The 16,807-nt window shown below is 40.7% G+C and overlaps 1 protein-coding gene across 1 annotated transcript in view; it reads left to right on the plus strand.

Moving 5' to 3' along the window:
- unc13ba (unc-13 homolog Ba (C. elegans)) overlaps positions 1 to 16,807 on the plus strand; it is a 194,544-nt gene that overhangs the window by 119,578 nt on the left and 58,159 nt on the right. Inside the window, exons 12-16 of the mRNA XM_080894442.1 lie at positions 3,402 to 3,451; positions 3,931 to 4,006; positions 10,568 to 10,642; positions 12,269 to 12,488; positions 12,571 to 12,798. Of these exons, the coding sequence (XP_080750568.1) occupies positions 3,402 to 3,451; positions 3,931 to 4,006; positions 10,568 to 10,642; positions 12,269 to 12,488; positions 12,571 to 12,798 (649 nt within the window). The remainder of the gene's footprint in view (positions 1 to 3,401; positions 3,452 to 3,930; positions 4,007 to 10,567; positions 10,643 to 12,268; positions 12,489 to 12,570; positions 12,799 to 16,807) is intronic.

Raw genomic sequence — 16,807 nt, forward strand, 5'->3', positions numbered from 1 at the left:
TCAAATTGTTTCCCTCAAGCATGCAATGAGCGCCATAGCATACATAGAGAATTACTGCTATCCCAGCCAGAAGACTCAACAGTTTCCCCAATCGCTGAATCAGTGGATCATCGGGAACTAGAGGAACCAGAGGAACCAGAGGATACCTCTGAGCATAGCTCTGATATCCCAGTAGGCGCTATAGCAAGAAAACTCAGCTTTGGCTACCTTGACAGGCAGGATGGTCAAGACTGCCTGAGCACCAGCTCTTTGTCTTCTGGTCATAGTTCCAAATCTGAATCAGACATAGAAAGACCATCATCTAGTCATGGAAGAAAGCAAGAGAGGACTCGTGATGGGGAGGAACATTGGACTAATGCTGTACCAACACACAGTGGACCTATGGAATCCGTGTGGCATAGGGAAACAGCTTACATAAGGGAGCATGAAGGTGTGAGCCCTCTTTGCTGTGAAGGAGCTGGGAGCTGGGAACAATACAGTGGTGCGACGGGATATGGTACATCTGGGCAGTGTTCTAATGCAAGCTCAGAACATCTCTCTATACACTCTGGAAAGCATTACAACTCACCTGCCAGCAGTTCTAGCAGAGAGGAATGGCAGCCGCGAAGGAGGCGGCCTCAGAACCAGTCTGGGATTCATGGATCGGCAGATCCCAGTGAAAACTCCACTGTAGCATATGAATGTGCTGCTGATTTGTCCTACCCGCAAAGTTCTGGTTACCACTCAGTTGATGGGCATGATGCTGAAGCAGAGGAATCAGACTTTAGGCATTCAGCTGATCTGAGCTTTACAACAACTTGTCAAGTTGAAACGTATTTAGCATATGACGAGTCTACAGCAATGACGTGGACTGAGCCATCCTGCGTGACTGACGTCAGTAACCAAAGCTTAGGAAATCAATTCTCTCACCCTGGCAATGCAGATCCCCAAGCTGGGGGTTTCAACGTCAAACGCATAGGTAGAGCAGTACTTGATTTTAGCTCTGCCTTGCGGGGAGCGTTGCGCAAACTTGAAGCACCTGGAGCTGTGAATCCTGAAGAAGAAACAGACTTTGAAATATCAATGCCTTCAGAGCTGCCTACAACTCAGTTGCCTTCAAAACCTTTTTGCTATGAGACACAATTGGTTCAAACATCTGATATAACCCAAAAAGGTGATGTGGTTGGTGGTGATGATATTGCTTTTAGGGAAAGCATAACCAGCACTGTAGATACATTAGATACTTTCTATGTGGAGCCTATGCTTAAAGAAGCCATCAACAGCCTTACATTGGAGTGTACAGAAACTTACCAACACCCTTTTTCTGACATTGTCCCACCGTGTCCTGAGGAACTCCCAGTCTGCCCTGACATGATTTGCAGTAGTGCTGCAAAACTGCCTCAACCTGATGGCCTTACAGAAAAACATGCAGAAACTCTTGCAGATGTGAGCCTTAAAGAAGCTCAGCTTTCGCAATGTACCACTGCGGATTCACTGTCGGCCTCGGTTTTGGCTGACGAACCTGCAGCCGTGGAAGAGCAAGGGCAAACTGATGTCCCACTACCACAACAAACTAGCATGGACGCCCCTATAGTTTCTGAGGACAAATCAGAAGGAGAAGCAGCAGAGCTATCCACAGAGATCAGCCAGATGGATGAGCGCAGGCTAAAGTGTCTGAGGAGCTTTCAGCAGATTCTTCGTGAGAAGAGAGAGACCAGGCGCAGCCTTGCCAGTGTGTCCACCTTCTCTCAGGATGAGTTTGAGCAAGGTAGTCATTACATGACATTTAATGTTGGGCTCATCTGTTGTTTTATTGTATGAATTTTATTTGGTTGTACAACTTTTTCAGTATCAATGCTGGTAATGTTTCAACAGCCAATACTGGTCATTAACCGGAGAATATTGGATTTATTAAGCTGTATTCCACTCTGAGATGTGTTGTGTTAACGAAGAATTGAGCAAAAACATAGAATTTAATTGATCAAACTGATTCAGTTAATTTAACTCTTTGAGTCAGGACTGGATAAAAATATCTGATTAATTTAATTTGGGGGGTTTTTTTTTTTGCTTTTTTTGTGATTAGAGTAGATGAACCATTAAAATGTTTCAAATGAAGAGCGATATGAACACACTTCATCTTCTCAGTAAAGGAGAATGGGTATTTTAATTCATTCAGATGTCTATAAATGGTAACTGAGTCATCATTTAACTTTTTTGTCAACACAAGTGTTTCTAGAAGAACAAACAGGAAAACTTTTCCTTCCCAGCTTCCTGTCATCAAAGCCTCTTCCCGTTACTGAAACTCTTTGATCTGTCCTGGCTGCAGTGCATCGTTTTCGTTGATGAAAGCTTAACCACCGGTGTCCTCTTTAAATACCCTCACCCAGAGGTTATGAATAAGCCCCAGTACCAAACGGTTCCGTTGGGTATTTACCGTACCAAATGTTTTCTGCTGGCGCTACACTTTTCTTGTCCCTTGAGAGTAATGTATCACCTGCCACTCAAGAGTCCCTTACTCCTCTAAGGCAGTGGCCATTTGCTGAATTAGAAAACATTAATTATCTCCTTGGAAAGCTAGCCTCACATTAAAGAGGAAGGAGAAGCGAAATATTAGGAGTCATTTTCATGATAAATTATACATGTTAATGAAACATTTATGACCTCAGACCTCATCTATCTGATAGCTCAGCAACTGTGCCGCTTTTAGCATTACTCAGGAATTAACAACAAAATGAGTAATCCAGGGTGTGGCATGTTATTTCACAAACTAGTCTGTGACTGTTTTCCATTTGTTTTTCTTTTTTCTTCTGTGCTGTGTTACAGATGGAAGTCAAGATGGAGATCAGGTTACTTATTTTGTGGTTTCTCCCCCATTAAAATTATAAACGCAGTATTTTTAAAGAAACTGTTCTTTCTATAATTATATTTCTGTTGTATTTATACATTTCCATCATGCTTGTGTCTATATTTAATTTTCCTTTTGCATTTATATCACTTAGATGTTCAGTTATATGTAGTTATGTATATGCAATAATGCCCGCACTGATTAGGACATAAAAGATTGAAACGTGTTAGTCACTGTGGTATTTCCTTTAATACCTGTTAGAAGAAAAAACAAAAACATGGTAAATATTTGGTTTGTGTTTTCTGGGAGCACATGTTATTTGTGTTTACTGTACAAGGGGAAACCACATTAATGAGGCTCATATATGCATGACGACAATTCAGTTGATCGCAGAGTCCTGTTTGGCATGCGGTACTGAAACTCAACCAACACATTTGAGTCCCTGTGCTTCTGTCTTGTTATTTCCTTTTCACTTTCCTCTATAGCTCATGCTTGTGCATGTGCATGCACCACTGTTATGAATCCAGTAAAGCCAGACCCAGTAGCTGAACGCCTGACCTATGACATTCTTTTTCAGAGCCGAGATCAAGATGGTGACCTCAGCAAGCACCCGTGGGCCAAGCCAGGGTCAGTAAAGGTCTTCTGATGTGTGTGTGTGTTCGTTCAAGCGAGTTAGTATGATACAGTCGACCCTAGAAATTTGCAGGTGTCACGTTGCTAGAGCACCCGTGAATAGTGAAAAACTGTGAATTTTGGGTGTGGTCATAAAATGCATATAAATTCCTGTTATTATAGTTTAAACCCTTAATTTGGGCTTTAAGAAGACTGCTATGATACGAGAATGCTGGAGATGCAATCAGCAGAGATATAGAACGCCCTCAGATTGGCTACTTACAAGTCTCCGCCTCTGAGCACAGGGGTATTTCGCCATCACAAGCTACAAATTCCTCCCAAAAAATTGCGGAGGATATTTGTGGTTTTTGTGGGTAGTTAGGCTCTAAAGAAAAATCTGCAAACGACTAAGGCCGTGAACTGAAGGTATGCTGTACTGTTTTCCTTATTTAAAAACCGATCAATACATTTCCACATTCGATTGTTGTGTACAGGGGGAACACACCGTTTGGCATTGACAGCATGCCAGATCTCCGCAAGAGAAGGCCCATTCCCCTCGTTAGTGAGCTGGTAAGCAAACACTCAATCATTTTCCTTGTGACATTTTAATTTTGACCCTTTCTGACCCTAAACTTGATCAGCTAATTGAAATTAAAGACAGCCACCTTTCATACTGACTTGTATTTGAATATGCAGATGTACCAGTTTGAAAATGTCAGTCAATCGTGACTAAGCGAGCTAAACAATCTCCCACATGAGAGCAATAAAACAGGTTTATCATTTAACTACAATGATGGAGTCAAGTGTCACTGCTGTGAATAATGAACAACTCGCTTAATTAAGTTTTCCCAGCTAGCATGAGTTTCATATTTGATTATATCTAAAATTATTTTGCATTTCTAATTATTGGCAAAGTGAAGGTCTAGCTATATAACTATATTCTCAAACGTCTTCACTGACCCATCCAAATCATTGAATTCAGGTGATGCAATCACTTCCACGGCCACAGGTGTATAAGATAAAGCAGCTGGACATGCAAGAGTGAGTCGCTCCCAGGAGCTCAGGGAATTCCAGCAGTGTAGTGAAATTTCCAATCTGTTAAATATTCCACAGTCAGCTGTTTGGGTTATTATGACAAAGTGAAAGTGACTGGGATCACAGCAACTCATTGTGCCGAGTGTAAAGTTTGGTGGAGAGGGGATTATGGTGTGGGGCTGTTTTCCACCCTTTAGTTCCAGTGAAAGGAACTCTTTCATTTTGGACAATTTCATGCTCTCAACATATTGGGAACGGTTTGGGGATGGACCCTTCCTGTTCCAACATGACTGTGCACCAGTGCGCAAAGCAAGGTCCATAAAGACATGGATGAGAGATTGTGGGGTGGAAGAACTTGACTGGTCTGCATGGAGTCCTGACCTAAGCCCAGTAGAACACCTTTGACTGCAAGCCAGGCCTTCTAATCCAACATCAGTGTCTGACCTTTAAATGTGCTTCTGGGAGTTTGGCCTAAAATTCCCATAAACACTCCTAATCCTTGAGAGATGCCTTCCCAGGAGAGTTGAAACTGTTGAAGCAAAAGGTGTGTCGACATATCAATTAAGTCTATGAATTTTAAGAACGGGAGGTTTTATTATTGGTTAGTTAACAGTATTTTTACCGTATGCACCAAAACAGCAGTGTGAAATAAATGAATATCTGCAGCTTCCATTCCTTATCACTCAGTTGAAACGTTTGGGTTAAAGAAACTGCTGATAAATATCCGAAATAAAGCTAAGGCAGTATAGATCATAGGGGACTTAGTATGTTCATTTCCTGTTTAAGCTCCTCCCCTTTTAAGCTAACTTTCTTCTTATTGGCTGCTACCATAAACTAAAGGTTTGAGCAGCAGAGGATCAGCAAAGGAAGGGTGGGGCTTCTGTGCTCACAGCCAAAAGTGCGTCTCAAAGTTATCGTGTAAGGTAAAAAAAGCTGAATCCGTTCACAGAAGTCTGAAGGTTCAGCTTTTGGTTCACAGGGTTTACTAACCTGTGCAGTACCAATACATACAAGTCAGAAAATAAATAAAAGCATAATAGTCCCCCTTTCAGATTCATGAGCTTCAATGCTGAGCTTTGGTGGAGTACACACTGTTGGCCTGACGATGGTCACCAAAGCAACCGTTGCTCTCATTTGCTTGTTTTTTTTCATGTACCCATTGCACAAATATGTATTACGGGGATTTTCCAATGTGTTGTTTTGTCTAGTGCATAGTTTTTGTTTCTCTTTGTGACTGTGGTGCACGAGATGTTTTGCCATAACTTTACTTATGGATTTCAGCTGTAATGACCTATTAAAGGCCTTCAGGTTCTAAAGTGGCAATTAAAAAAAACTGATGCAAGAGTTGTACGTACTACAATCACCTGATTTGATTCTTAAAGATTGATAATTTGCAGGTACATGCTTGAAATAGCACTGTACAGCAGCGATCGCTGGGTAGTAGTTTGTTTGCAAGCAGTGAATTGTTGGTTTCAGGGTAAAAGCTGCTGGTCCTCTAAGACGGGAACCTGTTTGTTTTGTCTCTAACCTTTTCTTTCTTCTTGTTTTCTTTCTTTGCACATGTCTCCCTGCCTTTGTCGGCCCTCAGGCTATGGTGAGTAAAAGACCAGAGATTTCAGCTGCTGTACTTTATTATTTGTTTGAGGCGCTTTGTTTCAAACTCTGCTTTGTAGCGAAGCATTTTGATCTGCTCAGTGCGAGTTTTTCTTTTGTGGGTTTTCATACATTCAGTGTGAGCGTGCACACACATGCAGCACATACGAGTCAAATATAAATCCGTTTATTTCAAAATAAGCTGACAAAACTTTGTGTGAATATTTTCAGATTGGCCTTTTTTTGAGGGGGATTTGTGTTTTCAATTAAACCGCTCCATTTTTTTTACATAACACATCCACTACTCTACAAAAACGCTAATAAATGTTAAGGTAAGTAGTGACTTTCTCCCCTCAGTCTTCAGCTGAGTACTTTGGAGAGGCTCAGACGTAGATCCATTGGCTGCAGCTGTGAATATTCAGTCCCTGAGACTTGTTTGATTAAAGAAACTCGTCTCCTTTGATTTAAAGTGATGCTCCAGGGTGAAGGTCACTCTTTCAATGGCTGATGTGACAGATCAGGTTTGAAGGGATATAAAGATTCTTGAACAAGCTCATCTAACTTCATCAAGCTTTGTCAATTCATCAATCATAAAGAGTAAGTTTCCCAGACAGGAGATGATGCCCACGGATGAACAAGAAACTTTTCAGATGGAGCTAAAGTAGTTTGAGGATGAAACTGCAGAAACTCGGAAAGAAGAGTAAAAATATGAACAGACAGTGGTTTGTGATGTTACCTGTAAAGAGTAAAAGTTTCAGATAAATAGAAATAAGATAATTACAAAATTGCTGCTATTTTTACAATGCAAAGCACACTTACAGCAGAGAGCTTTTTAGGAGCAACATGGTGTCCAGCCAAAGAGTAATGCAGCCAAACCAGGAAACAGGCACACATAGATACAGTGGGATGCGTATTGACTAGATGTAGTGGACTTCTGGTTCTGGCTGATTGTGATGTTATGTGGACTGAGCTGCGGCGTGCCGTATTTCCGCTTTTACTTTGATAGTCTCGTGTGCTTTGTTAGCATGTTTACTTTTCCTTCTCTTGTCACGTCCTGCCTAATTAGTTGCAGTTGTGTTTCCCTCCTGTTTCCCGTTCTCTGAGTTCTCCGATGTGTGTTTTAGTCCTCAGTCTTCTCCTGGTCGTTGTGGCGTTGTTAAGCTACACTCACTCCGTGCTGTGTTTGCTCCCTTCGTGTTCCGAGAATTCCCTAGCTCGTGTTTCCCAGTTTAGTCTCCAGTGTACAGTTTAGTTTCTAGTTTTTGTGTTTGACATTATAGTTAGCTTTTGTTAAGTTAATTTTTATGTAGCGTTAGCTACGCCCTAAGTTTAACTTTCTGTTTCCGAGTCCTGCAATTGGGCCCTTCATCCTGCCTGCCACACAGCACTCACCATGACAAATATAACTTTAAAAATTCATAAAACCTTTAAAGTGTTTTGTTTTTTTAATAACATTTGATGGCCAGTCCTGTTTTTTAAACCCTGGTGTTATTGAAATTAAAGTTATGGATCTCTTTCCATTTAGATTAGGGCTAGGTTTGCTTAGGACAGGGGTGGGCAACTCCAGGCCTCGAGGGCCGGTGTCCTGCAGGTTTTAGATCTCACCCTGGGTCAACACACCTGAATCAAATGAATAGTTCATTACCTGGAGAACTTCAGGACATGTTGATCAGGTAATTTAGCCATTTAAATCAGCTGTGATGCATCAAGGACATATTTAAAACCTGCAGGACACCGGCCCTCGAGGCCTGGAGTTGCCCACCCCTGGCATAGAATAAAATAATTGCGTTGCATCCTGTTGCTAGGACATCCTTCTACAAAAGATATGAAGATATAAATTCTAGATACTCTTTTAACCTTCCCTGCTCACAGACAGGAGCTTCCAGTCTGTGCTACTGGACCACGGACATGTTTTTATGTTTTCCAGCATCGACTGACCTCTTTTTGGCACTTTAAAGATATTTCACCTTGGGCTGTCTACCTGTCCAGTGGTATCGTATCCACTTCTATGAGCTTAGCTGTCAGAATGGATTAGGAGAAGCTGAGCATTTAGAAAGAAAAAAGAAATTTTCCAGTGAGTCACGGCTGGAGAGGGTTTAATTCTTTAAGCATGCTTGGTAATACCTTTCAGGCTGATGCACTTCAGCCAGAGAGGCTTATGTCAGAGAACTGACCATTACAGCAAATTATTGAACAGTTAGCTCTAACAGGAAAGACGATGGTGTTTTAAGAGGGCTCGCAATGACTGTTCAGAGAATTCGATAACCTCACTTCACTGATAAGTTCACACGAACACAACAAACTAGTTGAAAAATAACAGGAGGTTGTGGCACTGGCATGTGATTAATCATCAGAAAAACCGTGACTAAGCAAAAGGTCTTATATCTATCTCACATGCATGATTATAAACTGATCATACTGATGGTTCTCCTGGTTTCAGTGAATGTGACACGTATGTGAAACAGCTCATTCCACTCATATGAGCACGAATTCAGGGCTCAGTGTGATCCAATGCCAGGCTAATATTAAAGCTACGATACGTAATTACCTTTGTTAGGTTAGACAGAACCAGTGAAAGTTTGGTTTATTGATATAGATGTTTAAGACCTTGAATGTGTATATATACAATCTATACTCCAAAAAACCCTCACTCCATATAATGGGCCATTTTTGACATTGTAAATTAATTAATTTTAGCCCTTGATGTCACAAAAAGAGAGTAATAAGTATCTCTCAGTAACTGTGATCTGATTTCCCTCTCACTAATTTCCAATGAAGGAAGCTAAACTAAATACAGGCAACTAACAATCAGAAAACTCTTCATTGCACTCAATCAAAATACTGCTTCTTCAAGTGAAGAGTTTCGTAATGACTCATTCTGCGAATAAATGACTTTGATCAGTTTAACATGATGATAACTGACAGCAAGCTGCTGTGAGAGGAGTCACTGTAGGATTAAGAAATCTGTGCATGTATTTGAAGAATATTCTCAGGTGCGTCACACAAATGAGAAATGGAAACACTTTTCAGCTTTAGTGGTTTCTAACCTGTGTTCTCTTTATTTACTTCCTTTTTAGTCAATAACTTTCTTATAGTTTCACATTAAATGTAAACCAACAAGAAGCAGAAAATTAACTTAGCTTAGCACAAAGACTGGAAGCAAGGAGAACAACTTCAATAAATGTTGAAATGCTGAGAGTGAAAATGATGCAGAGAGGGGCGGAGCACAAAGCAAGCTCAACATAACCGGGCTTCCTTTGTGTTAGCAGACTCATCAAAATCCAGTAATGATATTAGCTTCGTTTTCTTGTACAAAGCTTTCAGCTTAAGGCTCCGCGTTTGACACATGATTTGAATAATCGAGTGCCGCCTACTCCAGCCAAGAACAGGTCATAGAGAGATGTGAAGGATAACGATAACATTTCCAACTGAGACACGAGAGAAGTTAATATATGATGTTTCTCTCAGAGCATCTTTAGTGCTTCTTTTTATTTCTTACAGCCGCACAACAGAGGCCTAAAATTTAAACTTGATCTTATTTTTTATATTTTTGCTCAATTTGCTGAAATTCCAGATGTGGAACAAAAACCTGAAGACCAACTGCAAAACTTGTTCTTGTGTGTTTTTGTTTTTGTTTTTTTTAACCAAAACTTACCAAAAGGTCAGGTTAGTGAAGATAAGCAAATTGTGGTGACCAAGAAATACAAAAAAAAAGTAAAAAAGCAAGGTAAGCCAATAGTAATGAACATAAATACAGTGAATAAATACGTATAGTTGTATCATTTCAGGGTTCATAGTAAGATCTTGCAGTGTCGACAATTATCTAACAATGTTTCGCAGATTCGCTGTATTGTGAAGGAGCATCACTGTGTGGTGATGATACCGGCAGAGCAACAGCTCACATGATCCTATCTGCATTTGTTATTTTTATATCTTTTTTGTACACTTAATGGTTTTCAGCACCTCCATAAACACTTAATCATAAAATGTAAATCTGTGGGCAGTTACTCCATGCCCCCCTGAATTAACCTAACCTATGACTTAACAGCCTCATATATGACATACGTGATATTCGTAGTGAATATTATCTGCTCATCTCAGAAGGTAAAACATAACCACCTTTGTGCCACTGAAAACTCTGCCTTCAGCCTCGACAAACCTGCCGAGCAAATTTGAAAGATTCCTGCTAATCGTTCATTACAAAGAGCCTCACAACTGTAGCAGTGCGAGCGTGCGTGAGGGTTCGTCCTCAAGGAGACAATACGTGAGAGTAGTGTGTTTCAGACAGTGTGCCTCAAAGACAAAAGGAGAACAAAAGCGTGTGTCGTTCTTGTGATGCTGAGCTTTCACTGCTTTCAAAGAAAAGCCCAACATCACACAAACTATTGATTTCCTGAATTTTAAAGCTGAAAGTTTTCTTTGTCTTTGTCTTGTAAACGTGTTTGTTTGCGTGTTTCTCTGTGGCTGTGAAGTCCTGATTTCTGTTTTCTCTCTCATTTCTAGTCTATGCTACAGTCCAGGAAAGCTGGACTCGCCCACACACTGGCCACACGGACCTCCCTGAAAGACGAAGAGCTTGTGAGTGGCCAAGTGCATATGCCATACAGATCAACACACACACACACACACACACACACACACACACACACACACACACACACACACACACACACAATAAAGGTGTGAGTTACCTACAGGGAGACTTGTCACCTCGATGCCAGCTAATGGGGACTCACGCAGACCTCAACTTATTTTTACAAACAGTCACACACACTTTCTCACACTTTTTTCCCTCCAACTGTTTTCCTGCTGTCATTATCCTGCAGCCATATTGTTAATCTGTTTGTTGGAGATCCAATATACTGTAGGCTCTGGATTTTGCTCAGTCAACTTCAGACAGCTTCATGTTTTAATGGAGGCAGGGGCAGACTTCATGTTTGTTTATTATAGTTCATTCTGCAATTCTTTTCCACGCCTCGCCTGTGCCAAGTCATGATGGTGATTACATTATATATCAGAAGAAGCATTAATAATTAAAGTGCATAAAGTAGGTCACTGGATTTGGCAGAAAATGATACAGCAGAGGACAGGAGGAGTTTCAAAGGTTGGGATTTTCTTTTCAGAGTATAATTACACATGAAAAATTAAGAGCCTCTTATTTGGATGAAACGCAGTTTACTAGAGTCCTACAGTGTAGAAGACTTGTGCAGCTCAAGTGCAATGCTAAAAATAGACCATGCAATAAATACCGGCTCGCCTTATAACTGAGTGACTTTAGTTTTAAGGCCATAGGTTGTGTTGGTGGACTGAACCGTATTGATGGCCTCTCACCTTTTTTCCTATAATATATAAACCTTCATGAATTGTGTTGCAGACTCTTTATTTTGTTGGATTCCGATTCCAAGTTTGTTTCTCACCAATTCAGAAAGCCTAAAGGTTCATCCTGTGGCAAAAACAGTCGCAGACAAATGGAAATCAGAGGTGATAAAATCACAGAAAAGCACAAAGTGAAATCAAAAGGTCAGATCAATAAAAGTGAAAGTATTGATACAAAACAGTCATTTCTATTAGTAACTCCACTACACCAGCATCTCTACGATGGTAATTATAAAGAAAAGAATAAAGAGAGCATTAACAATAATAATGACTCACTTGCCCTCGATACAAAATTCACCAAATCAAACTGGGCTTCTTGTCAAGGTGTCCTCTGGTCTTGTATAGATTGTTCACCTCCTCCCACACTCCTCCTACAACATCAGAATTTAGTTCGTCAGAGAAAAGTCGTAGAATTTCAATCAAATTAATTGCTGTACATAATCAAAGCTCGCTGTAATTTTAAATGATACTTCCTTAAAATTACGCTGTGGTTAATTTTGACAGCTTTCCTGAATTACTTCTGCAGACCTTACTTAAATCAGACTACAGTGAACACAACTAGCTAATATATACTTTTATATAATTATGTATTACTAATTGCGAATAGTCTTTTGTGCATTTCTGTCACTGACCTCATCGTCCTCTGTCTTGCCTTGTTATGCATCCTCGCCTTTTTGCTCCATATCAGTCTCAAAGTGTTGTCTGCTCCCTCCGTTTACTTTCTTTGGGAAATGTTTTAAAAAACCAGTCCTACTCCTCGCTTTTATGCTTCTTTCAGACGCACGTTCTCTTTATCGCTTCCTCTCTCTCTCTTTTTTCCTCCAACAGAAAAACCACGTATACAAGAAGACCCTGCAGGCTCTCATCTACCCCATCTCCTGCACCACGCCGCACAATTTTGAAGTGTGGACCGCCACCACACCCACTTACTGCTACGAGTGCGAGGGTCTGCTGTGGGGCATCGCCCGGCAGGGAATGCGCTGTGCAGAGTGTGGGGTCAAAGTGCATGAGAAATGCCAAGAGCTGCTAAACGCTGACTGCCTGCAAAGTAAGTAAAGTTATTAAACTACCTGACAGCTGAATTGTCATATTTATTATTGCTTCCTGTGAACTCGCTGCATCGCCTTCAGGAGCGGCCGAGAAGAGCTCCAAGACCGGGGCAGAGGACCGGACGCAGCACATCATCATGGCCATGAAAGACCGGATGAAAATCCGCGAGAGGAACAAGCCAGAGATCTTTGAGGAGATCCGTAAAGTGTTCAACGTCTCCAAGATGGTCCACACCCAGAACATGAAGAACATTAAACAGAGTGTGCTGGATGGCACTTCCAAGTGGTCAGCCAAGATCACCATCAATGGTATTTACTTGTTACTTCTTATTTGAAGTTAAAGACCTAAACAGTTGCCTGTTTTCTCTACAGAGACCATTGAAATGTTTACGGTAGTTTTAAACTGGAGTCCAAATGCCGCATTTCACTACAAGGCATCCTTAATCTGCCTCTGCTTTTGTCTCACTTTCAGCTATTGAAAGATAAAAACACATTTGCACAAACTCTCCCCAACATTTTCAGACTCCTGTTAGGAGCAAATTTCTTGCAGACATCCAGGAAAAGTAATTCCCAGATTCTTTTCACTCTAGTAAAATGTAAAGGTTCCCTTTTATTATTGACCCTTTAAAGCCGGTCGGAGCAGAAACGCTCCATTTTGCCTAACTATTTTTAAATCTCGGTAGCACTGCAATCACGTGAGCTAGCGCAATATTTTTTTCTGCATATGAAACCGGAGGAGTTGTACTTACATCTTATGCCATCAGCTTGTCCTCGGTCACAGTTTCCTTCCACATATAGCTTTGCAAAAGCTGCATAAAAAGCACTTGCAGCAACAAAAACATAATATTCCAGAAACACGCTTTGCAGATCCGATCAGCTGTTCATAACACTTCCTATGTCCATCAGCGTGAACCATTGCATGTCCGCCATGTCGAAACCGGAAGTGACGTCATTTTTGAGGAAATGTAGTTTTTTACCATCAGGGCCTTATGAGCCTATACTGGTGTTTTTAAAAGTTATTTTTGACTTTATGACTTTCTGTGTCGTCTCTGGGATGCTTAGGACTCATATTGCACTGCTGGAAATAGTTTATTTTGATGCATATGCTGTTATTTTGCAAATTTGCATTATAATATTTATTTTCGTTTTTCCTGCAGTATATGAAAATTGGTGTATTTCAAAAATAAAACTATGAAGACACTTAAAATTAATTTCCTTTGGTGGGAAACTATTTTGTGCAACTTTTTTGTATTTACAGTTTTGAGGGATAAACCTCTTAAATTTCTCTAACTAGAAATATATGTTAAAAAAGCAAAAACGATTTTAAATTTTTTTGTAGTTTATTGCACTTTTTTGCAATTTATGTAATTACTATGCACTTAATGCAGACATATTATTAAAATTTGGGCTATAATGGTTGTATTGATGTATAGCAACTTGAAATGCTCCCAAAAATGGCTCCACAGCATGTAAAAATATAATATAAGCTCTGGCGGACTTGGTTCTATGGTAGGTCTTAAAGGGTTAACACTGACTTCAGCCACATTTAGTTTAGTGTATTTTAGTTAGGCCCCACATTAGTCAAAATAATCTCCGCTTATATGTGGAAAGTATACAGTAGTTACAGCACCAGCAAGACCTCCACAGGCATCAGTGACAAATATGAAACTGGTTTGGATGGTGGGTTGCAAAGTGTCTTGCAGAGGCAGCAGCAGCTTTAGTCAGGCTAATGGGTTTCAGCTAAGGTGTCAGCTGATATGGGCTGGGATCACATGGGATTGGCTGAGTCCCTAAGGTGTCATTAATGTCCGTTAGTAAATAAATTCTTCTGGTAAATGCAAAAAACACACAGTGCCTTTAAGGAGGCCTAAATTTTAGTCAACCAGGCCTCAGTGTACAATTTCCGACACTTTCCCAAAGAGTGACTGTGGGTGTTAGAAAGTTGGAAAAGCAAAGCAGTTTTTTTCATGCATATTCAAATCCGATGAGAGTGTTAGGAAAGCTGGCACAGTTGTCGCCGACACCTGTGTAAACCTGCAGCTGTGTAGAAGTGAAGCAGAGTGTCGCTGAGCCGGAGCGCGACAGTTGCTAAAAAAATATCCACCCATATTCATAAAGCATCTTCTTTCCTCACACCGTCTACTGAGCTGTGCTGAAACTTTGACTGTTTATAGGAAGGAGTTACTAATTTGAACGGATTCACATCCCCACCTCTCTTCGCCGCACATCATCAGGACTGCCACTGTTACCAAAGCAACCAGACATATCACACCATATATTGGCAGCAGTGTTTCCATAGCAGCCATCACACCTTGTCTCCCCAATCAGCAGAGATGAGCTCATTTAAAGATGAGATACAGGGACGGGCGTGGAGCTGCTGCTTTGCTGAAAATCATTCATAACCTAATGGCTGTCATTCACTTTCCTGCTGAACGAGGTCTGACAAACATACTCAACCAATTCTTGATATGCAGTCATTGTCACGGCTGGGGCAGCAGTTGTGTGGTGGAATGAACGAGGAGCCAAGATGCAGATGGCAGTGGAGATGCAGGTGGAGATTTATTTACAGTGAAAAACCAGGTGAGGGCAGAACTGAATATAAACCTAAACTGGGAAAACTAACACAAACCGAGGACACGAGGCGAGGAACAGAGAGACACGGAGACATACCAAAATGATGCAGAAGCTTCACAGAGAAACACAGACGACGCGACACATACTATAAATACACACACCAGGTAACCAGGAAATGGCACACAGGAGGGGACACAGCTGGAAGTGATGGGCATAACGAGACTGACCTACAAAGTAAAACAGGAAACACACAGACTGTTTTACAACACAAAACTCGGGAACCCGAACAGAGCACAGAGGTAGGGATAATAAACACGACAACCAAACCCAAAGAACTAATACAAAATCAGAATAAACTAGAAAATAATAATAATAGACTCAAAGCGCTGGGTCACCGACCCAGGACCATGACAGTAATAGTTTTTTAAAAAGTACATGTTCAGAAGCTTTGGACGCATAATCTCTTTGTACAGTCCTCCTATCAGTGTGGCTGTTTGTAAGCACAAGAAAAGCTTTTCTCTGTAGTTGTAAATGGGATAAAACCCTTTAAACAAGTGAACTTTTTAAACACGATAAAGAAAAGGCTGCATGTGTCTATAAATTGATCAAGCTGTCTAAAACGTCAGTCATGTCATCCATCTGAAATACAACTCGAAGCGCTTTTAACTCGAACCCCTCTGGACTGACAGGAGATGCTTCACAGAGAGCTCTTTGAAGAGTCACTCGATTCCAGTAGGGAATAACCAATTTATATTCAAAATGCTCTTTAGCACAGAGACGTGGCCACTAAATGAACAGACAGCAAATATATGACTGGAACGTTATGGCTCATAACAGCATATTAATCGTACATTCGAACATACATCTCGTTAATCGACATTTTATTTGGGAAAAAACAGGAAACAAATGTTAAAGTGAGAAAACGGACCATTTAAAGAAATTGGGTAATTTTGATTTTGATGACATCATGTTTCCCACTGTGTGCAAACATCTGGGAACTGAGGAGACCACCTGCTGGACTAACAGGAGAACAATGTTGTCCCGTTCTTGTCTGATGGAAGATTCCTGCTGCTTCACAGTCCTGGGTCTTCTTTGCTGTAGTTTTAGTTTCGCGATGATGCAAATGTTCAGCACCCAGACTCTTCTACTGTGAAGCCGTGCTGTTGTTGTCTTGCTGAAATACACAAAACCTTCCCTGGAGAGAAGCAGGAGAAAGTCATCTGGCTGGGAGCATATGTTGAGCTAAAACCTCCTGAGCCCACGGAGCGATGCATGTGAATGCAGTTAAAAGGCTTTGCCCGTTATGCACAGAGATTTTTCAAGTTTCTCAGACTCTTTCAGTGATATTAGGCACTAATAATGGGATTTACATCATTCTGAATTTGTTCCACAATTTTTAGACATCATTCTTTGGAGTGTGGTGAACGTCTGCCCATCCTTACTTCTGAAAAACTCTGCCTCTCTTTTTATACACAGACAGGTCAGTGACCTGTCGCCAATTAACCTGATTGTCGTTTTTAGCACCATTTACTTTTCCAGACATTTGTTGCTCCATCCCAACTTTTTGGAGACGTGTTGCTGCCCTTGAATATGGTACATTTTCTAAGCTCAAATATTTAATTTGTTTTTTATGTTCTATTATAAATAAAATATGGGTATGCGACTGTCAAAGATTGCATTCTGTTTTGAATTATAATTTACTCAGCCTCCCAGCTTTTTTGGTGAATCTGGCATCAACAATGCG

Source organism: Rhamphochromis sp. 'chilingali' (assembly GCF_963969265.1).
Source record: "Rhamphochromis sp. 'chilingali' genome assembly, chromosome: 10".
Taxonomy (NCBI): Eukaryota; Metazoa; Chordata; class Actinopteri; order Cichliformes; family Cichlidae; genus Rhamphochromis; species Rhamphochromis sp. 'chilingali'.